At 42.8% G+C, this 22116-nt stretch overlaps 1 protein-coding gene across 1 annotated transcript in view; it reads left to right on the top strand.

The window, feature by feature from the left end:
• The window catches only part of PRKCG (protein kinase C gamma), a gene marked incomplete at both ends in the record, with an annotated part of 42343 nt that overhangs the window by 15915 nt on the left and 4312 nt on the right, over positions 1–22116 (top strand). Inside the window, 7 exons of the mRNA XM_082299844.1 lie at positions 2613–2765; positions 10283–10456; positions 12978–13069; positions 13672–13734; positions 15600–15738; positions 17499–17579; positions 19627–19734. Of these exons, the coding sequence (XP_082155970.1) occupies positions 2613–2765; positions 10283–10456; positions 12978–13069; positions 13672–13734; positions 15600–15738; positions 17499–17579; positions 19627–19734 (810 nt within the window). The remainder of the gene's footprint in view (positions 1–2612; positions 2766–10282; positions 10457–12977; positions 13070–13671; positions 13735–15599; positions 15739–17498; positions 17580–19626; positions 19735–22116) is intronic.

Raw genomic sequence — 22116 nt, 5'->3', positions numbered from 1 at the left:
GGGAAAAAATGGAGGGGAAAGAGGAAAAAAAGGGGAAAATAAAAGGGAAAAATTTGGGGGGAAAAAAGGGGGAAAAATGTGAAAATAAAAAGGAAAAAGTGGGGGGGAAAAGAGGGAAAAATTGAGGGAAAAAAGGGAAAAAATGAGGTAAAACAAGAAATAAATGTGAAAAGAAAAGGGAAAAAGTGGGGGGGGGAAAAGAGGGGAAAAAAGGGAAAATTCAAGGAAAAAAAGAGGGAAAAATTGAGGGGAAAATTGAGGGAAAAGTTGAGGGAAAAAAGGGGAAAATGGGGTAAAATAGGAAAAAATGTGAAAAGAAAAGGGAAAAATTGGGGGGAAAAGGGAAAAATTGAGAAAAATGGGGGGAGAAAGAGGGAAAAAATGGGAAAATAAAAGGGAAAAAATTGGGTGAAAAAAGGGAAAAATAGGGGGGAAAAAAGGGAAAATTCAAGGGAAGAAAAGAGGGAAAAATTGGGGGGAAAATTGAGGGAAAAGTTGAGGGAAAAAAGGGGAAAATGGGGTAAAATAGGAAAAAATGTGAAAAGAAAAGGGAAAAATTGGGGGGAAAAGGGAAAAATTGAAGAAAATGGGAAAAAATGGGGGGAGAAAGAGGGAAAAAATGGGAAAATAAAAGGGAAAAAATTGGGTGAAAAAAGGGAAAAATAAGGGGGAAAAAAGGGAAAATTCAAGGGAAGAAAAGAGGGAAAAATTGGGGGGAAAATTGAGGGAAAAGTTGAGGGAAAAAAGGGGAAAATGGGGTAAAATAGGAAAAAATGTGAAAAGAAAAGGGAAAAATTGGGGGGAAAAGGGAAAAATTGAGAAAAATGGGGGGAGAAAGAGGGAAAAAATGGGAAAATAAAAGGGAAAAAATTGGGTGAAAAAAGGGAAAAATAGGGGGGAAAAAAGGGAAAATTCAAGGGAAGAAAAGGGAAAAAATTGGGGGGAAATGGGAAAAAAAAGGGAAACTAAAAGGGAAAAAGTGGGGGGGGAAAAGGGAAAAATTGGGGAAAAAAGGGAAAAATGGAGGGGAAAGAGGAAAAAAAAGGGAAAAAGAAAAGGGAAAAATTGGGGGGAAAAAGGGGGAAATTGAGGGAAAAAAGTGAAAATAAAAGGGAAAAAGTGGGGGGGGAAAAGAGGGAAAAGAAGGGAAAATTGAGGAAAAAATAGGGAAAAAAAATGAAAAGGGAAAAAGTGGAGGGGGGAAATTGGGGGAAAATGGGAAAAATGGGGAAAAAAAGGGAAAAGAAAAGGGAAAAAATTGGGGAAAAAAGGGGGAAAAAGGGAGAGAGAAAACAGGGAAAAAGTACAAAAAATAAGGAAAAAAAGGGGGAAAAAAGGGAAAACCTGGGAGGAAAAAACTGGGGAAAAAAAGGGGGAAAAATTGGGGAAAAAAGGGGAAAAAACCTGGGAAAATTGGGGAAAAATGGGGAAAGTTGTGGAAAATGGGGGAAAATTGGGGGAAAAAATGGGAAAAATTGGGGGAAAGTGGGGGAAATTGGGGGAAAATTGGGGGAAATTGGGAAAAATTGGGGGAAAAATGGGAAAAATTGGGGAAAATGGGGAAAAATTGGGGAAAAAATGGGAAAAATTGGGGGAAAAATGGGAAAAATTGGGGGAAAATGGGGAAAATTGGGGGAAAATGGGGAAAAATTGGGGGGAAATGGGGAAAAATTGGGGGAAAATGGGGAAAAATTGGGGGAAAGTGGGGGAAATTGGGGGAAAATTGGGGGAAATTGGGAAAAATTGGGGGAAAGTGGGGGAAATTGGGGGAAAATTGGGGGAAATTGGGAAAAATTGGGGGAAAATGGGGAAAATTGGGGGGAAATGTGAAAAATTGGGGAAAAAATGGGAAAAATTGGGGGAAATTGGGAAAAATTGGGGGAAAAATGGGAAAAATTGGGGGAAAATGGGAAAAATTGGGGGGAAATGGGGAAAAATTGGGGGAAAATGGGGAAAAATTGGGGGGAAATGGGGAAAAATGGGAAAAATTGGGGAAAAAATGGGAAAAATTGGGGGAAATTGGGAAAAATTGGCGGAAAATGGGGAAAATTGGGGGAAAATGGGGAAAATTGGGGAAAAAATGGGAAAAATTGGGGGGAAATGGGGAAAAATTGTTGGGAAATGGGAAAAATTGGGGGAAAATGGGGAAAAATTGGGGGAAAGTGGGGAAAATTGGGGAAAATGGGAAAAATTGGGGGGAAATTGGGAAAAATTGGGGGAAAATGGGGAAAAATTGGGGGAAAGTGGGGGAAATTGGGGGAAAATTGGGGGAAATTGGGAAAAATTGGGGGAAAGTGGGGGAAATTGGGGGAAAATTGGGGGAAATTGGGAAAAATTGGGGGAAAATGGGGAAAATTGGGGGGAAATGTGAAAAATTGGGGAAAAAATGGGAAAAATTGGGGGAAATTGGGAAAAATTGGGGGAAAATGGGGAAAAATTGGGGGAAAGTGGGGGAAATTGGGGGAAATTGGGAAAAATTGGGGGAAAATGGGGAAAATTGGGGGGAAATGGGGAAAAATTGTTGGGAAATGGGAAAAATTGGGGGAAAATGGGGAAAAATTGGGGGAAAATGTGAAAAATTGGGGGTGACTCGCTGACCTTTGACCCCCCAGAAAGTCCGGCGGGGCCCGGGCCCCTCCCCCACCCTGGGGCCCTCCCCCCTCCCCTCCCCCACCGAGCCCAAGCGGGGCCTCCTGGGCAGCGGCCGCTCCCACCTGGGCGACTTCACCTTCCTGATGGTGCTGGGAAAGGGCAGCTTCGGCAAGGTGAGATCCCAGGATTCCCAAAATCCCCGGAATTCCGGGAAAAATCCCGAAAAAACGGCTCGAAAAGAGCAAAAAAAGGCCAAGAAACGGCCAAAAATCCCCTCAAACCGCCCCAAAATAACCCCAAAAGTCACCTGGATACACCTGCGGGGGGTGAGATCCCAAAATTCCCGGAATTCCCGGAATTCCCAGGAAAATGGCTCAAAAATAGCAAAAAAATGGCTCGAAAAAGGTGAAAATTGGCCCCAAAATCCCCCAAATCCACCCCAAAAAATTCCTAAAAAATGCCCCGAAAATTCCTTTAAAAATTCCTAAAATTCCTGAACTTCCAGGACACACCTGGGGCACTTCAAAGAGCCCGAAACCACCCCAAAAAAATCGGGAAAATTGGGGAAAAATCAGGGGGAAAAAGGCAAAAAAAAGGGGAAAAAAAATCGGGAAAAATCCCCCAAATTCCTAAAAATCTCAGGCTCCCAAAATTCCCCAAATCACCCCAAAATACACCTGGGACACATCAAACACACCCCAAAACCTCCCCAAAATTACCAAAACCCACCGAAACTGGGAAAAAAGCCCCAAAAATGGGAAAAATACGGGGGAAAATGGGAAAAAATGGGAATAAAATGGGAAAAAAATTCCCAAAAATCCCATAAAATCCAAAACCTCCTGGAACACGTCCGTGGTCAGGAAGTGACCCCAAAACACCTCGAAAATCACCCCAAAAAATCGAGGAAAATTAAAAACCAGAAAAAAAATCCAAAAAAATCCAAAAGAATTCCCCCAAGAATGGGGGAAATTTCCAGAAAATTCCCCCAAAATTCCAGAAAATTCCAGAAAATTCCAAAAAATTCCAGAACATTTGAAACTTCCTGGAACACGTCTGTGGTCAAGAAGTCACCCCAAAATACCTCGAAAACCACCCCAAAAAAATCGAAATAAACCAGAAAAAAATCGGGAAAAAATCCCCCAAAAAATGGGAAAAATCCCCCAAAATTCCCCAAGAATTCCCAAAAAGTTCCAAAGAATTCCATAAAATCCAAAACCTCCTGGAACACCTCAGTGGTCATGGTGTGACCCCAAAACACCTCCAAAACCACCCCAAAAAACCTGAGAAAAAATTGAAAGAAATCTGAAAAAAAATCGGAAAAAAATAAAAAAAAAACCAGAAAAAAATTGGAAAAAATTCCCAAAGAAATGGGAAAAATTCCCAGAAAATTCCCAAAAAATTCCAAAAAATCCAAAACCTCCTGGAACACGTCTGTGATCATGGTGTGACCCCAAAACACCTCGAACCCCCCGCCAAAAAATGGAGAAAAAATCGAAAAAAATCTGAAAAAAATCCGAAAAAAATTGAAAAAAATCTGAAAAAATCGGAAAAAATCGGAAAAAAATCCCAAAAAATAGGGAAAATTCCCAAAAAATTCCCAAAAAATTCCAAAAAATCCGAAACCTCCTGGAACACGTCTGTGATCATGGTGTGCCCCCAAAACACCTCGATCCCCCCCGAAAGAAACTGAGAAAAAATCGAAAAAAATCGGAAAAAAATCGGAAGAAAATCGGAAAAAAATCCCCAAAAAATAGGGAAAATTCAAAAAAAAATCCCAAAAAATTCCATAAAATCCGAAACCTCCTGGAACACGTCTGTGGTCAAGAAGTGACCCCAAAACACCTCGAACCCCCCCCCCCCCCAAAAAAGGAGAAAAAATCGGAAAAAAATCGAAAAAAATCCCCAAAAAATCGGAAAAAAATCCGAAAAAAATAGGGAAAATTACCAGAAAATTCCCAAAAAATTCCAAAAAATCCAAAACCTCCTGGAACACGTCTGTGATCATGGTGTGCCCCCAAAACACCTCGAAAACCCTCCCAAAGAAACTGAGAAAAAATCGAAAAAAATCGGAAAAAAATCGGAAAAAATCGGAAAAAAATCCCAAAAAATAGGGAAAATTCCCAAAAAATTCCCAAAAAATTCCAAAAAATCCGAAACCTCCTGGAACACGTCTGTGATCATGGTGTGACCCCAAAACACCTCGAACCCCCCCCAAAAAAAGGAGAAAAAATTTTAAAAAATCAAAAAAAATCCCCAAAAAATCGGAAAAAAATCCGAAAAAAATCGGAAAAAAATCCCCAAAAAATAGGGAAAATTCCCAAAAAATTCCCAAAAAATTCCAAAAAATCCGAAACCTCCTGGAACACGTCTGTGATCATGGTGTGCCCCCAAAACACCTCGAACCCCCCCCCAAAGAAACTGAGAAAAAATCCGAAAAAAATCGGAAAAAATCGGAAAAAATCAAAAAAAAATCGGAAAAAAATCGGAAAAAAATCCCCAAAAAATAGGGAAAATTCCAAAAAAATTCCAAAAAAATTCCATAAAATCCAAAACCTCCTGGAACACGTCTGTGGTCATGGTGTGACCCCAAAACACCTCGAACCCCCCCCAAAGAAACTGAGAAAAAATCGGAAAAAAATCGGAAAAAAATCGGAAAAAATCGGAAAAAATCGGAAAAAAATCCCCCAAAAATAGGGAAAATTCCAAAAAAATTCCCAAAAAATTCCAAAAAATCCAAAACCTCCTGGAACACGTCTGTGATCATGGTGTGCCCCCAAAACACCTCGAACCCCCCCCCAAAGAAACTGAGAAAAAATCCGAAAAAAATCGGAAATAAATCGGAAAAAATCAAAAAAAAATCGGAAAAAAATCGGAAAAAAATCCCCAAAAAATAGGGAAAATTCCAAAAAAATTCCCAAAAAATTCCATAAAATCCAAAACCTCCTGGAACACCTCAGTGGTCATGGTGTGACCCCAAAACACCTCGAACCCCCCGCCAAAAAATGGAGAAAAAATCGAAAAAAATCTGAAAAAAATCCGAAAAAAATTGAAAAAAATCTGAAAAAAATCCGAAAAAAATGAGGAAAATTACCAGGAAATTCCCAAAAAATTCCAAAAAATCCAAAACCTCCTGGAACACGTCTGTGGTCATGGTGTGCCCCCAAAACACCTCGAACCTCCCCCAAAGAAACTGAGAAAAAATCGAAAAAAATCGGAAAAAATCGGAAAAAATCGGAAAAAAATCCCCAAAAAATAGGGAAAATTCCCAAAAAATTCCCAAAAAATTCCAAAAAATCCAAAACCTCCTGGAACACGTCTGTGATCATGGTGTGCCCCCAAAACACCTCGAACCCCCCCCCCAAAGAAACTGAGAAAAAATCGAAAAAAATCGGAAAAAAATCGGAAAAAATCGGAAAAAAATCCGAAAAAAATAGGGAAAATTCCCAAAAAATTCCCAAAAAATTCCAAAAAATCCAAAACCTCCTGGAACACCTCAGTGGTCATGGTGTGACCCCAAAACACCTCGAACCCCCCCCCAAAGAAACTGAGAAAAAATCGAAAAAAATCCGAAAAAAATCGGAAAAAATCGGAAAAAAATCCCAAAAAAATAGGGAAAATTCCCAAAAAATTCCCAAAAAATTCTATAAAATCCGAAACCTCCTGGAACACCTCAGTGGTCATGGTGTGTCCCCAAAACACCTTGAAAACCCCCCCAAAAAAAGGAGAAAAAATTTTAAAAAATCCGAAAAAAATCGGAAAAAAATCGGAAAAAATCGGAAAAAATAGAAAAAAATCCCCAAAAAATAGGGAAAATTCCCAAAAAATTCCCAAAAAATTCCAAAAAATCCAAAACCTCCTGGAACACGTCTGTGATCATGGTGTGACCCCCAAACACCTTGAAAACCCTCCCAAAGAAACTGAGAAAAAATCGAAAAAAATCCGAAAAAAATCGGAAAAAATCGGAAAAAAATCCCAAAAAAATAGGGAAAATTCCCAGAAAATTCCCAAAAAATTCCAAAAAATCCAAAACCTCCTGGAACACCTCAGTGGTCATGGTGTGACCCCAAAACACCTTGAAAACCACCCCAAAGAAACTGAGAAAAAATCGAAAAAAATCGGAAAAAAATCGGAAAAAATCGGAAAAAATCGGAAAAAAATCCCAAAAAATAGGGAAAATTCCCAAAAAATTCCCAAAAAATTCCAAAAAATCCGAAACCTCCTGGAACACGTCTGTGATCATGGTGTGCCCCCAAAACACCTCGATCCCCCCCGAAAGAAACTGAGAAAAAATCGAAAAAAATCGGAAAAAAATCGGAAGAAAATCGGAAAAAAATCCCCAAAAAATAGGGAAAATTCAAAAAAAAATCCCAAAAAATTCCAAAAAATCCAAAACCTCCTGGAACACGTCTGTGATCATGGTGTGCCCCCAAAACACCTCGAACCCCCCCCAAAGAAACTGAGAAAAAATCGAAAAAAATCGGAAAAAAATCGGAAAAAATCGGAAAAAATCGGAAAAAAACGGAAAAATCGGAAAAAAATCGGAAAAAAATCCCCAAAAAATAGGGAAAATTCCCAAAAAATTCCATAAAATCCGAAACCTCCTGGAACACGTCTGTGATCATGGTGTGCCCCCAAAACACCTCGAAAACCACCCCAAAGAAACTGAGAAAAAATCGAAAAAAATCCGAAAAAAATCGGAAAAAATCGGAAAAAATCGGAAAAAAATCCCCAAAAAATAGGGAAAATTCCAAAAAAAATCCCAAAAAATTCCAAAAAATCCAAAACCTCCTGGAACACGTCTGTGATCATGGTGTGCCTCCAAAACACCTCGAACCCCCCCCAAAGAAACTGAGAAAAAATCGAAAAAAATCGGAAAAAAATCGGAAAAAATCGGAAAAAAATCGGAAAAAAATCGGAAAAAATCGGAAAAAATCGGAAAAAATCCGAAAAAAATCCGAAAAAAATAGGGAAAATTCCCAAAAAATTCCATAAAATCCAAAACCTCCTGGAACACTTCTGTGATCATGGTATGCCTCCAAAACACCTCGAACCCCCCCCAAAGAAACTGAGAAAAAATCGAAAAAAATCGGAAAAAAATCGGAAAAAATCGGAAAAAATCGGAAAAAATCGGAAAAAAATCCCCCAAAAATAGGGAAAATTCCCAAAAAATTCCATAAAATCCAAAACCTCCTGGAACACGTCTGTGATCATGGTGTGCCCCCAAAACACCTCGAACCCCCCCCCAAAGAAACTGAGAAAAAATCGAAAAAAATCGGAAAAAAATCGGAAAAAAATCGGAAAAAATCAGAAAAAAATCGGAAAAAAATCCCCCCAAAATAGGGAAAATTCCCAAAAAATTCCCAAAAAATTCCAAAAAATCCAAAACCTCCTGGAACACCTCAGTGGTCATGGTGTGACCCCAAAACACCTCGAACCCCCCGCCAAAAAATGGAGAAAAAATCGAAAAAAATCTGAAAAAAATCCGAAAAAAATTGAAAAAAATCTGAAAAAAATCCGAAAAAAATGAGGAAAATTACCAGGAAATTCCCAAAAAATTCCAAAAAATCCAAAACCTCCTGGAACACGTCTGTGGTCATGGTGTGCCCCCAAAACACCTCGAACCTCCCCCAAAGAAACTGAGAAAAAATCGAAAAAAATCGGAAAAAATCGGAAAAAATCGGAAAAAAATCCCCAAAAAATAGGGAAAATTCCCAAAAAATTCCCAAAAAATTCCAAAAAATCCAAAACCTCCTGGAACACGTCTGTGATCATGGTGTGCCCCCAAAACACCTCGAACCCCCCCCCCAAAAAAAGGAGAAAAAATTTTAAAAAATCAAAAAAAATCCCCAAAAAATCGGAAAAAAATCCGAAAAAAATAGGGAAAATTCCCCAAAAATTCCCAAAAAATTCCAAAAAATCCAAAACCTCCTGGAACACGTCTGTGATCATGGTGTGCCCCCAAAACACCTTGAAAACCCTCCCAAAGAAACTGAGAAAAAATCGAAAAAAATCCGAAAAAAATCGGAAAAAATCGGAAAAAAATCGGAAAAAAATCCCCCAAAAATAGGGAAAATTCCCAAAAAATTCCCAAAAAATTCCATAAAATCCAAAACCTCCTGGAACACGTCTGTGATCATGGTGTGCCTCCAAAACACCTCGAACCCCCCCCAAAGAAACTGAGAAAAAATCGAAAAAAATCGGAAAAAATCGGAAAAAAATCGGAAAAAATCGGAAAAAATAGAAAAAAATCCCCCAAAAATAGGGAAAATTCCCAAAAAATTCCCAAAAAATTCCAAAAAATCCAAAACCTCCTGGAACACGTCTGTGATCATGGTGTGCCTCCAAAACACCTCGAACCCCCCCCAAAGAAACTGAGAAAAAATCGAAAAAAATCGGAAAAAAATCGGAAAAAATCGGAAGAAAATCGGAAAAAAATCCCCAAAAAATAGGGAAAATTCCAAAAAAATTCCCAAAAAATTCCATAAAATCCGAAACCTCCTGGAACACCTCAGTGGTCATGGTGTGCCCCCAAAACACCTTGAAAACCCCCCGAAAAAAAGGAGAAAAAATTTTAAAAAATCCGAAAAAAATCGGAAAAAAATCGGAAAAAATCGGAAAAAAATCGAAAAAAATCCCCAAAAAATAGGGAAAATTCCCAAAAAATTCCAAAAAATCCAAAACCTCCTGGAACACGTCTGTGATCATGGTGTGCCCCCAAAACACCTCGAGCCTCCCCCAAAGAAACTGAGAAAAAATCGAAAAATATCCGAAAAAAATCGGAAAAAATCGGAAAAAATCGGAAAAAATCCGAAAAAAATCGAAAAAAATCCCCAAAAAATAGGGAAAATTCCCAAAAAATTCCAAAAAATCCAAAACCTCCTGGAACACGTCTGTGATCATGGTGTGCCCCCAAAACACCTCGATCCCCCCCGAAAGAAACTGAGAAAAAATCGAAAAAAATCGGAAAAAAATCGGAAGAAAATCGGAAAAAAATCCCCAAAAAATAGGGAAAATTCCAAAAAAAATCCCAAAAAATTCCAAAAAATCCAAAACCTCCTGGAACACGTCTGTGATCATGGTGTGCCCCCAAAACACCTCGAACCCCCCCCAAAGAAACTGAGAAAAAATCCAAAAAAAGTCGGAAATAAATCGGAAAAAAATCGGAAAAAATCGGAAAAAAATCCCAAAAAAATTGAGAAAATTCCCAAAAAATTCCCAAAAAATTCCAAAAAATCCAAAACCTCCTGGAACACGTCTGTGATCATGGTGTGCCTCCAAAACACCTCGAACCCCCCCCAAAGAAACTGAGAAAAAATCGAAAAAAATCCGAAAAAAATCGGAAAAAATCGAAAAAAAATCCGAAAAAAATAGGGAAAATTCCCAAAAAATTCCCAAAAAATTCCAAAAAATCCAAAACCTCCTGGAACACGTCTGTGATCATGGTGTGCCCCCAAAACATCTCGAAAACCACCCCAAAGAAACTGAGAAAAAATCGAAAAAAATCCGAAAAAAATCGGAAAAAATCGGAAAAAATCGGAAAAAAATCGGAAAAAATCGGAAAAAAATCGGAAAAAATCGGAAAAAAATCGGAAAAAATCGGAAAAAAATCGGGAAAAAATCCCCAAAAAATGGGAAAAATTCCCCAAAAATTCCCAAAAAACCCCCAGCCCTCCGCGGGCCCCTCCCGCAGGTGATGCTGGCGGAACGGAGGGGCTCGGCCGAGCTCTTCGCCATCAAGATCCTCAAGAAGGACGTGGTGGTGCAGGACGACGACGCCGCCTCCACGCTGGTGGAGAGGAGGGTCCTGGCCCTGGGGCCCCGCCCCCACTTCCTGACCCACCTGCACTCCACCTTCCAGACCCCCGTGAGCACTGGGAGCACTGGGAGTGACTGGGAGTGGGACTGGGAGCACTGGGAGGGCATTGGGAGGGACTGGGAGGGGGAGTGGGAGGGGATTGGGGGGGAGTGGGAGGGGATTGGGAGGGACTGGGAGGGGATTGGGAGGGACTGGGAGGGGGAGTGGGAGGGGATTGGGGGGGAGTGGGAGGGACTGGGAGGGGATTGGGGGGGACTGGGAGGGGATTGGGAGGAACTGGGAGGGGATTGGGAGGGACTGGGAGGGGATTGGGAGGGACTGGGAGGGGATTGGGAGGGACTGGGGGGGAGTGGGAGGGACTGGGAGGGGATTGGGAGGGACTGGGGGGGAGTGGGAGGGACTGGGAGGGGATTGGGAGGGACTGGGGGGGAGTGGGAGGGACTGGGGGGGATTGGGAGGGACTGGGAGGGGATTGGGATGGACTGGGGGGGAGTGGGAGGGACTGGGAGGGGATTGGGAGGGACTGGGGGGGAGTGGGAGGGGATTGGGAGGGACTGGGAGCACTGGGAGGGACTGGGAGGGGATTGGGAGGGGATTGGGAGGGACTGGGAGCACTGGGAGGGACTGGGGGGGAGTGGGAGGGGATTGGGGGGGACTGGGAGGGACTGGGAGGGCATTGGGGGGGATTGGGGGGGATTGGGAGGGACTGGGAGCAACTGGGATGAACTGGGATGGACTGGGATGAACTGGGATGAACTGGGAGGGGATTGGGAGGGACTGGGATGAACTGGGACAGGTCCTTGCCCCTGCTTTACCCTGGAATCTTCGTTTGGGGCTGGAATTTTGGGGGAATTTCGTGGAATTTCGGGGATTTTGGGCCACTGGGCTGAACTGGAAGTGGACTGGGTTGAACTGGGCTGAACTGGGACAAACTGGGCTGAACTGGGCTGGGTTCATCTCTCATTCCTGGCTCTCTTTGATGCTGGAATCTTCATTTGGGGCTGGAATTTTGGGGGAATTTTGTGGAATTTCGGGGATTTTGGGCCACTGGGCTGAACTGGGATAAACTGGGCTGAACTGGGCTGAACTGGGACAAACTGGGCTGAACTGGGCTGGGTTCATCTCTCATCCCTGGCTCTCTTTGGTGCTGGAATCTTCGTTTGGGGCTGGAATTTTGGGGGAATTTTGTGGAATTTCGGGGATTTTGAGCCACTGGGCTGAACTGGGAGTGGACTGGGACGAACTGGAAGTGGACTGGGTTGAACTGGGACAAACTGGGCCAAACTGGGATGAACTGGGCTGAACTGGGCTGGGTTCATCTCTCATTCCTGGCTCTCTTTGGTGCTGGAATCTTCATTTGGGGCTGGAATTTTGGGGGAATTTTGTGGAATTTCGGGGATTTTGGGCCACTGGGCTGAACTGGAAGTGGACTGGGACGAACTGGAAGTGGACTGGGTTGAACTGGGACAAACTGGGCCAAACTGGGATGAACTGGGCTGAACTGGGCTGGGTTCATCTCTCATTCCTGGTTCTCTTTGGTGCTGGAATCTTCGTTTGGGGCTGGAATTTTGGGGGAATTTCATGGAATTTCAGGGATTTTGGGCCACTGGGCTGAACTGGAAGTGGACTGGGTTGAACTGGGCTGAACTGGGACAAACTGGGCTGAACTGGGCTGAACTGGGCTGGGTTCATCTCTCATTCCTGGCTCTCTTTGGTGCTGGAATCTTCATTTGGGGCTGGAATTTTGGGGGAATTTTGTGGAATTTCGGGGATTTTGGGCCACTGGGCTGAACTGGGAGTGGACTGGGACAAACTGGGCTGAACTGGGCCAAACTGGGATGAACTGGGCTGAACTGGGCTGGGTTCATCTCTCATTCCTGGCTCTCTTTGATGCTGGAATCTTCGTTTGGGGCTGGAATTTTGGGGGAATTTTGTGGAATTTCGGGGATTTTGAGCCACTGGGCTGAACTGGAAGTGGACTGGGTTGAACTGGGCTGAACTGGGACAAACTGGGCTGAACTGGGCCAAACTGGGCCAAACTGGGATGAACTGGGAGTGGACTGGGCTGGGTTCATCTCTCATTGCTGGCTCTCTTTGGTGCTGGAATCTTCGTTTGGGACTGGAATTTTGGGGGAATTTTGTGGAATTTCAGGGATTTTGGGCCACTGGGCTGAACTGGAAGTGGACTGGGTTGAACTGGGCTGAACTGGGACAAACTGGGCTGAACTGGGCTGGGTTCATCTCTCATTCCTGGCTCTCTTTGGTGCTGGAATCTTCGTTTGGGGCTGGAATTTTGGGGGAATTTTGTGGAATTTCGGGGATTTTGGGCCACTGGGCTGAACTGGGATAAACTGGGCTGAACTGGGCTGAACTGGGACAAACTGGGCTGAACTGGGCTGGGTTCATCTCTCATCCCTGGCTCTCTTTGGTGCTGGAATCTTCGTTTGGGGCTGGAATTTTGGGGGAATTTCATGGAATTTCGGGGATTTTGGGCCGCTGGGCTGAACTGGGAGTGGACTGGGCCAAACTGGGCTGAACTGGGACAAACTGGGCCAAACTGGGCCGCCAGGACCGGCTGTATTTCGTCATGGAATACGTCACCGGGGGCGACCTCATGTACCACATCCAGCAGGTCGGGAAGTTCAAGGAGCCGCACGCGGCGTGAGTGAGCCCCAAAATTCCCGGAATTCGCCCCAAAAAAACTCCCAGGAATTCTGGGAATTCCTCAGAACGCCTCGAAGGCGGAAAATTCCCGAAAAATCCCCGGAAAAATCGACACAAATCCCTCAAAATTCAGCCCAAAACCACCCTGGAGGCTCAAAATTCCCCCAAAATCCCCCCCAGGAGCCCCAAAATTCCTGGAATTATTCCCAAAAAATTCTCAAAAGTTCTGGGAATTCCTCAGAACGACGCAAAGGTGGAAAATTCCCGAAAAATCCCTGGAAAAACCCACCAAAAATCCCCTAAAATTCACTCTGGGAGCTCCAAAATCCACCTGGAAACGCCCAAAATTCCCCAAAATTCCCTAAAATTTCCCCAAAATTCCAAAAAGTCCCCAAAATTCACCTGGAAACCCCCAAAATTCCCCAAAATTTCCCAAAATGCACCTGGAAACCCCCCCAAATTCCCAAATTTCCCCCAAATTCCCCCCAAATCCCCCCAATTTCCCCTCCCCTCCCTCTCCCCTTCCCCAATTTTTTCGGGACCTCTCTGGAACTTTCCGGAACTTCCCAAAAATCCCCAAAATCCGGGATTTTTCCCAGGTTTTACGCAGCTGAAATCGCCATCGGCCTCTTCTTCCTGCACAACCAAGGGATCATCTACAGGTGAGAGCCCCAAAATCCCCCCAAATCCCCCCAAAATCCCCCAAATCCCCCCAAAATCCCTCCAAAATCCCCCCAAAATCTCTCCAAAATCCCCTCAAAATCCCCCAAAATTCCCCAGATCCCCCAAAATCCCCCCAAAATCCCCCAAATCCCCCAAAATTCCCCCAAAATCCCCTCAAAAATCCCCAAATTCTCCAAAATCCCCTCAAAAATCCCCCAAAATCCCCCAAAATTCCCCCAAAATCCCCTCAAAAATCCCCAAAATCTCCCCAAATTCCCCCAAAATCCCCCCAAAATCCCCCCAAAATCTCTCCAAAATCCCCCCAAAAATCCCCCAAAATCCCCCAAATTCCCCCAAATCCCCCAAAATTCCCCAAAATCCCCTCAAGTCCCCGAAAATCCCCCCAAAATCCCCCAAAATCCCCCCAAATCCCCCAAAATCTCTCCAAAATCCCCCCAAAATCCCCCAAAATTCCCCAAATTCCCCAAAATCCCCCCAAAATCCCCCACAATTCCCCAAATCCCCCAAAATCCCCAAATCCCCCAAATTCCCCCAAAATCCCCCCAGTCCCCCCCAAATCCCCAAAAATCCCCCTCAAATACCCCAAAATCCTCAAAATCCCCCAAATCCCCCAAAATCTCAACCCAGCACCCCCCAGAATCCCCAAATTCCCAGAATTCCCAAATCCCCCAAAATCCCCCCTGAATGCCCCAAAATCGCCACTAATTTCCCCAAAATCCAGGCCGGGGATTCCCCCGCATCCCAAAATTACCAAAATTCCCAAAATTCCCAAAATTCCCTCCAAACCCTTCAAAATCCCCCTAAAAATCCCTGAAAAACCCACCAAAAAATCCCCAAAAATTCAAAAAAATCCCCAAAATTTCCCAAAAAAATCCCTTAAAAATTCCCAACATTCCCAAAAAAATCCCAAAATTCCCCCGAATTCCCAAAATTCCCTCTAAATTCTTCAAAATCCATGAAAGACCCCCAAAACCTCCCAAAAAATCAAATAAAAATTTTTAAAAATCCCAAAAAATTCCCAAAAAAATCCCCCAAAAAATCCCAAAAATTCCCAAAAAATTCCAGAAAAATCCCCAAATTCCCCCAAAATCCCCCGAATTCCCAAAATTCCCTCTAAGCTCTTCAAAATCCGTGAAAAAACCACAAAAAAACCCTAAAAATAAAAAAAAATCCCCAAAAATTCAAAAAAAATCCCCCAAAAAATCCTAAAAAATCCCCAAAAATCCTCAAAATTCCCAAAAAATCCCAAAATTCACCTAAAATTCCCCAAATTCCCAAAATGCTCCGAATTCCCAAAATTCCCTTCAAACTCTTCAAAATCCGTCAAAATCCCTGAAAAACATACAAAAAAATCCCCAAAATGCCAATAAAATTCCCCAAAAAAACAAAAAAAAAAAAAAAAGAAAAAAAACCCCAAAATTTCCCCAAAAATTCCCAGAAAATTCCCCAAATCCCCCGAATTCCCAAAATTCCCTCTAAGCTCTTCAAAACCCCCACAAAACCCCTGGAAAACCCACAAAAAATAAATAAATAAGTCCCCCTAAAAAATCTAAAAAAAATGCAAAAAAAATTTAAAAAAAAAAAATCCCCCTCCAAAAAAATCCCCAAATTCCCCCCGAATTCCCAAAATTCCCTCAAAACCTCTTCAAAATCCCCCCCAAATCCATGAAAAACTCAGCAAAAAATCCCCAAAATTCCCAAAAAAACCCCGCAACAATTCCAAAAAAAACCCCAAAAAATCAAAAAAAAATCCCCAAAAATCCCTGAAAAATCCCTGAAAAATTCCCAAAAAATTCCCAAAAAATTCCCAAAAATTCCCTGGAATTCCCGGCTCTCCGTGCAGGGACCTGAAGCTGGACAATGTGATGCTGGATGCCCAAGGCCACGTGAAAATCACGGATTTTGGGATGTGCAAGGAGAACATTTTCCCGGGAAACACCACCCGGACCTTCTGCGGGACCCCCGACTACATCGCCCCCGAGGTGCCCGGAATTCCCGGAATTCCCGGAATTCCTGAAATTCCAGAAGGGCAAAAACGCCCAAAATCCCGAATTTTGGGGGAAATACGGAAAAAAAATGGGGGGAAAAGGGAATTTTTGGGGTTTTTTAGGGGTTTTTATTGGGAATTTTTGGGGATTGGGGAGTCAGGATTTGGGAATTCCTGGAATTCCTGAAATTCCAGAGGGGCAGAAACCCCAAAATCCCGAATTTTGGGGGAAATATGGAAAAAAAAATGGGGGGAAAAGGGAATTTTTGGGGGTTTTTTAGGGGTTTTTATTGGGAATTTTTGGGGATTGGGGAGCCAGGATTTGGGAATTCTGGGAATTCCTGGAATTCCTGAAATCCAGGAGGCGGGAAAACCCCAAAAATCCCAAAATTTGGGGGAAATTTGGGGAAAAAATGGGGGAAAAGGGAATTTTTGGGGATTTTTGGGGAGTTTTTTGGGAATTTTGGAAGTTTGGGAGCCAGGATTTGGGAATTCCTGGAATTCACGGAATTCCAGAGGGGCAAAAACCCCCAAAATCCCGAATTTTGGGGGAAATATGGAAAAAAAATGGGGGGAAAAGGGAATTTTTGGGGGTTTTTAGGGGTTTTTATTGGGAATTTTGGGGGGGATTGGGGAGCCAGGATTTGGGAATTCCGGGAATTCCTGGAATTCCCAGATTTCCGGAGGCGGGAAAACCCCCAAAATCCCAAAATTTGGGGGAAAATTGGGGAAAAAATGGGGGAAAAGGGAATTTTTGGGGTGTTTTAGGGGTTTTTATTGGGAATTTTTGGGGATTGGGGAGCCAGGATTTGGGAATTCCTGGAATTCACGGAATTCCTGAAATTCAGGAGGCGGGAAAACCCCCAAAATCCCAAGATTTGGGGGAAATTTGGGGAAAAAATGGGGGAAAGGGAATTTTTGGGGATTTTTGGGGAGTTTTTTGGGAATTTTGGAAGTTTGGGAGCCAGGATTTGGGAATTCCTGGAATTCACGGAATTCCTGAAATTCAGGAGGCGGGAAAACCCCAAAAATCCCAAGATTTGGGGGAAATTTGGAAAAATAATGGGGGGGAAATGGAATTTTTTGGGGTCAAGGAATTGGGATGGACCCCAAAACTCCGGAAAAATCCCAAAATCCTGGGAAATAAGCCCTAAAATTTGGGAAAAATGCCCCAAAATCCAGAAAAAATGATGAAAAAAGAGAAAAATGCCAATTTTTGGAAATTTTTGGGCTGGAATTTGGGGTTTTTTGGGAATTCCCAGGGGGGATCCTGAAATTCCAGTGGGAAACCCAAAAATCTCTGGAAAAAGTGCCAGGAATTGAAGGGAAATCCCTCAAAATTGGGGGGAAACGATGAAAAAATGGCAATTTGGGAGGAATTTTTGGGAATTCCGGTGGAATTTTCGGGATTCAGGATTTGGGATCCCAAAATTCCAGCGGGATCCCCCAAAATTTGGGGGTTTTTGGGCTTTTCCTGTTGGTTTTGGGGGTTTTTTTGGGGTGTTTTTCACCTTTTTTCCCCTTTTTTTTTTTTGGGAATTCCGGGAATTTTTGGGATCCGCCGATTTTTGGGAATCCCGGGTGCTTTTGAACCCTCAAAATCCCAGGAAAAAACCCCCAAAAATTCGATTTTAAAGCCCTTTTGGGGCCGTTTTGGCCTTTTTTTTCTGGGGTTTTTGGGGGGGAATTCCTGAATTTTGGGGATTTTGGGAATTTTGGGAATTTTGGGGGCCCAACTGATCCCGAAATTCCCAGATTATCGCCTACCAACCCTATGGAAAATCCGTGGACTGGTGGTCCTTCGGAGTCCTCCTCTACGAGATGCTGGCGGGGCAGGTGAGGAGCTCCGGGGATTTGGGGAGTTTTGGGGGAATTTGGGGGAATTTTGGGGAATTTGGGGAATTTTTGGGAATTTGGGGGATTTTTTGGGGAATTTTGGGGAGTTTTGGGGGGATTTTTGGGGAATTTTGAGGGATTTTTTGGGGGAATTTTGGAGGACTTGGGAATGGTTTGAGGGGATTTGGAGGGAATTTTTGGGAATTTTGGGGGATTTTGGGGATTTTTGGGAATTTTTAGGGATTTTTTAGGGAATTTTGGGGTGGATTTTTTTGGGGAATTCCGGCATCTTTTTGGGGGTCGATTTTGGGTCTTTTTTAGGAATTTTGGGGGGGGGGATTTTGGGGCGGACTTTGGGAATTTTTGGGAGGATTTTGGGAGAATTTTTGGGGGAATTCTGGTGTCATTTGGGGGATTTTTGGGGTCGATTTGGGGTCTTTTTTAGGGATTTTGGGGTGGATTTGGGGGGGGATTTTGGGGTCATTTTTAGGGATTTTTTTGGAAATTTTGGGGTCATTCTTTTGGGAATTTTGGGGTCATTTTTTGGGAATTTTTGGGGGGGGATTTTGGGGTCATTTTTAGGGATTTTTTTGGAAATTTTGGGGTCATTCTTTTGGGAATTTTGGGGTCATTTTTTGGGAATTTTTGGGGGGGATTTTGGGGTCATTTTTAGGGATTTTTTTGGAAATGTTGGGGTCGTTTTTTGGGGAATTTTGGGGGGAATTTTTGGGGGAATTCCGGCGTCATTTCGGGGATTTTTGGGGGTGGATTTTGGGTGGTTTTTAGCGATTTTGGGGGGGGGGATTTTGGGAATTTCTTGGCGGGATTTTGGGGGGTTGGGATCGCTTCCAGCTCGGGATTTCCGCCGGGATCCCCGAATATTTTTTGGGAATATTTTTTGGGAATATTTTTGGGAATATTTTGGAAGGATTTTGAGGTCATTTTTAGGGATTTTTTTGCGAATTTTGGAGGATTTTTGAGGGGATTTTAGGAGAATTTTTGGGGGAATTCCGGCGTCATTTGGGGGATTTTTGGGGTCGATTTGGGGTCTTTTTTAGGGATTTTGGGGTGGATTTGGGGGGGGATTTTGGGGTCATTTTTAGGGATTTTTTTGGAAATTTTGGGGTCATTCTTTTGGGAATTTTGGGGTCATTTTTGGGGAATTTTTGGGGGGGATTTTGGGGTCATTTTTCGGGAGTTATTTTGCAAATGTTGGGGTCGTTTTTTGGGGAATTTTGGGGGGAATTTTTGGGGGAATTCCGGCGTCATTTGGGGGATTTTGGGGGTGGATTTTGGGTGGTTTTTAGCGATTTTGGGGGGGGATTTTGGGAATTTCTTGGTGGGATTTTGGGGGGGTTGGGATCGCGTCCAGCTCGGGATTTCCGCCGGGATCCCCGAATAGTTTTTGGGAATATTTTTTGGGAATATTTTTGGGAATATTTTGGAAGGATTTTGAGGTCATTTTTAGGGATTTTTTTGCGAATTTTGGAGGATTTTTGAGGGGATTTTAGGAGAATTTTTGGGGGAATTCCGGCGTCATTTGGGGGATTTTTGGGGTCGATTTGGGGTCTTTTTTAGGGATTTTGGGGTGGATTTGGGGGGGGATTTTGGGGTCATTTTTAGGGATTTTTTTGGAAATTTTGGGGTCATTCTTTTGGGAATTTTGGGGTCATTTTTTGGGAATTTTTGGGGGGGATTTTGGGGTCATTTTTAGGGATTTTTTTGGAAATTTTGGGGTCATTCTTTTGGGAATTTTGGGGTCATTTTTGGGGAATTTTTGGGGGGGATTTTGGGGTCATTTTTCGGGAGTTATTTTGCAAATGTTGGGGTCGTTTTTTGGGGAATTTTGGGGGGAATTTTTGGGGGAATTCCGGCGTCACTTCGGGGATTTTTGGGGTGGATTCTGGGTGGTTTTTAGCGATTTTGGGGGGGGATTTTGGGAATTTCTTGGCGGGATTTTGGGGGGTTGGGATCGCGTCCAGCTCGGGATTTCCGCCGGGATCCCCGAATATTTTTTGGGAATATTTTTTGGGAATATTTTGGGCAGCCCCCGTTCGACGGCGAGGATGAGGACGAGCTCTTCCAGTCCATCCTGGAGCAGACGGTGACGTATCCCAAATCCCTGTCCCGCGAGGCCGTGGCCATCTGCAAAGGGGTGAGCGGAAAAGCCCGGAAAATCCCCAAATTCCCAGCGGGAATCCCAAAATCCCAGCAAATTTCCCTTTTTCCCCCAGTTTCCCCTGATTTTTCCTGATTTTTCCCGATTTTTTCCCGATTTTTTCGTGATTTTTCCTGATTTTTCCCTGATTTTCCCTTGATTTTTCCCGATTTTTTCCTGATTTTTCCCGATTTTCTCCTGATTTTTTCCGATTTTTTCCCGATTTTTTCCCTGATTTTTCCCGATTTTTCCCTGATTTTTCCCGATTTTCCCCTGATTTTTCCCGATTTTTTCCTGATTTTCCCCGATTTTTCCCGATTTTTTTCCTGATTTTTCCTATTTTTTTCCTGATTTTTCCTGATTTTTTCCTGATTTTTCCCGATTTTTTCCTGATTTTCCCCGATTTTTCCCGATTTTTTTCCTGATTTTTCCCATTTTTTTCCTGATTTTTTCCTGATTTTTTCCTGATTTTTCCTGATTTTTTCCTGATTTTTCCCATTTTTTTCCCGATTTTCCCCTGATTTTCCCCGATTTTTTCCTGATTTTTTCCCAATTTTCCCCTGATATTTCCCGATTTTTTCGTGATTTTTCCTGATTTTTCCCGATTTTTTCCTGATTTTTGCCTGATTTTTCCCGATTTCCCCCTGATTTTCCCCGATTTTTTCCTGATTTTTCCCAATTTTTTCCCGATTTTTTCCTGATTTTCCCCTGATTTTTCCCGATTTCCCCCTGATTTTTCCCGATTTTTTCCTGATTTTCCCCGATTTTTCCCGATTTTTTTCCTGATTTTTCCCAATTTTTTCCTGATTTTCCCCTGATTTTTCCCGATTTTTTCCTGATTTTTCCCGATTTTTTCCCGATTTTTTCCCTGATTTTTCCCGATTTTTTCCCGATTTCTGGGGGGGTTTTTAGGGGGTTTGGGGAGGAATTTGGGGATTTTGGGGATTTTTTGGGGCATCCCACAGAATTTTGGGATCGTTATTGTTGGAGTTCTTCCCAAAATTCCCGAAATCCAACGAAAATTCTCTTTTTTCCGGATTTTTTGGGGGTTTTTTGGGAGGGTTTTTGGGGGGGGGGGGAATTTTGAGGGAATTTTGGGGAATTTGGGGAAATTTTGGGGGTCCTGGCGGGGGTGGAGGGAGGATTTGGGGGGAATTTTGAGGGAATTTTGTGGAGATTTTGTGGGAATTTTGAGGGAATTTTGGGATGAATTTTGTTGGAATTTTGCGGGAATTTCGTGGGAATTTTGAGGGAATTTTCAGGGGATTTGGGGGGAATTTTGTGGGAAATTTTGAGGGGATTTTGAGGGAATTTTGGGATGGATTTTGAGGGAATTTTGAGGGATTTTGAGGGAATTTTGGGATGGATTTTGTGGGAATTTTGAGGGAACTTGGGGGGGAATTTTAGGGGACTTTTGTGGAGATTTTGTGGGGATTTTGGGATGAATTTTGAGGGAATTTTGAGGGGATTTTGGGATGAATTTTGTGGGGAATTTTGTGGAGATTTTGTGGGAATGTTGAGGGAATTTTGGGATGAATTTTGGGGCTAATTTGGGAGGAATTTTGTGGGGATTTTGTGGGAATTTTGGGATAGATTTTGTGGGAATTTTGGGATGAATTTTGTGGGGAATTTTGAGGAAATTTTGAGGGGATTTTGTGGGAATTTTGTGGGAATTTTGTGGAGATTTTGCGGGAATTTTGTGGGAAATTTTGGGATTAATTTCGTGGGAATTTTGAGGGGATTTTGGGATGAATTTTGGGATGAATTTTGGGATGAATTTTGGGGCTAATTTGGGAGGAATTTTGTGGGGATTTTCTGGGAATTTTGGGATGAATTTTGGGACAAATTTTGTGGGGAATTTTGCGGGAATTTTGTGGAGATTTTGTGGAGATTTTGCGGGAATTTTGTGGGAATTTGGAGGGGATTTGGAGGGAATTTTGGGATGAATTTCGTGGGAATTTTGAGGGGATTTTGGGATGAATTTTGGGATGAATTTTGGGATGAATTTTGGGGCTAATTTGGGAGGAATTTTGTGGGGATTTTCTTGGAATTTTGGGATGAATTTTGGGACAAATTTTGTGGGGAATTTTGTGGGAATTTTGCGGAGATTTTGGGATGAATTTTGTGGAGATTTTGTGGAGATTTTGCGGGAATTTTGAGGGGATTTTGGGATGAATTTTGGGATGAATTTTGGGATGAATTTTGGGGCTAATTTGGGAGGAATTTTGTGGGGATTTTCTGGGAATTTTGGGATGAATTTTGGGACAAATTTTGTGGAGAATTTTGTGGGAATTTTGCGGGAATTTTGCGGAGATTTTGTGGAGATTTTGTGGAGATTTTGCGGGAATTTTGCGGGAATTTTGAAGGGATTTTGGGATG

This window comes from Coloeus monedula (assembly GCF_965178545.1).
Source record: "Coloeus monedula genome assembly, chromosome: 34".
Lineage (NCBI taxonomy): Eukaryota > Metazoa > Chordata > Aves > Passeriformes > Corvidae > Coloeus > Coloeus monedula.
This window is presented reverse-complemented; position numbering and strand designations above follow the sequence as displayed.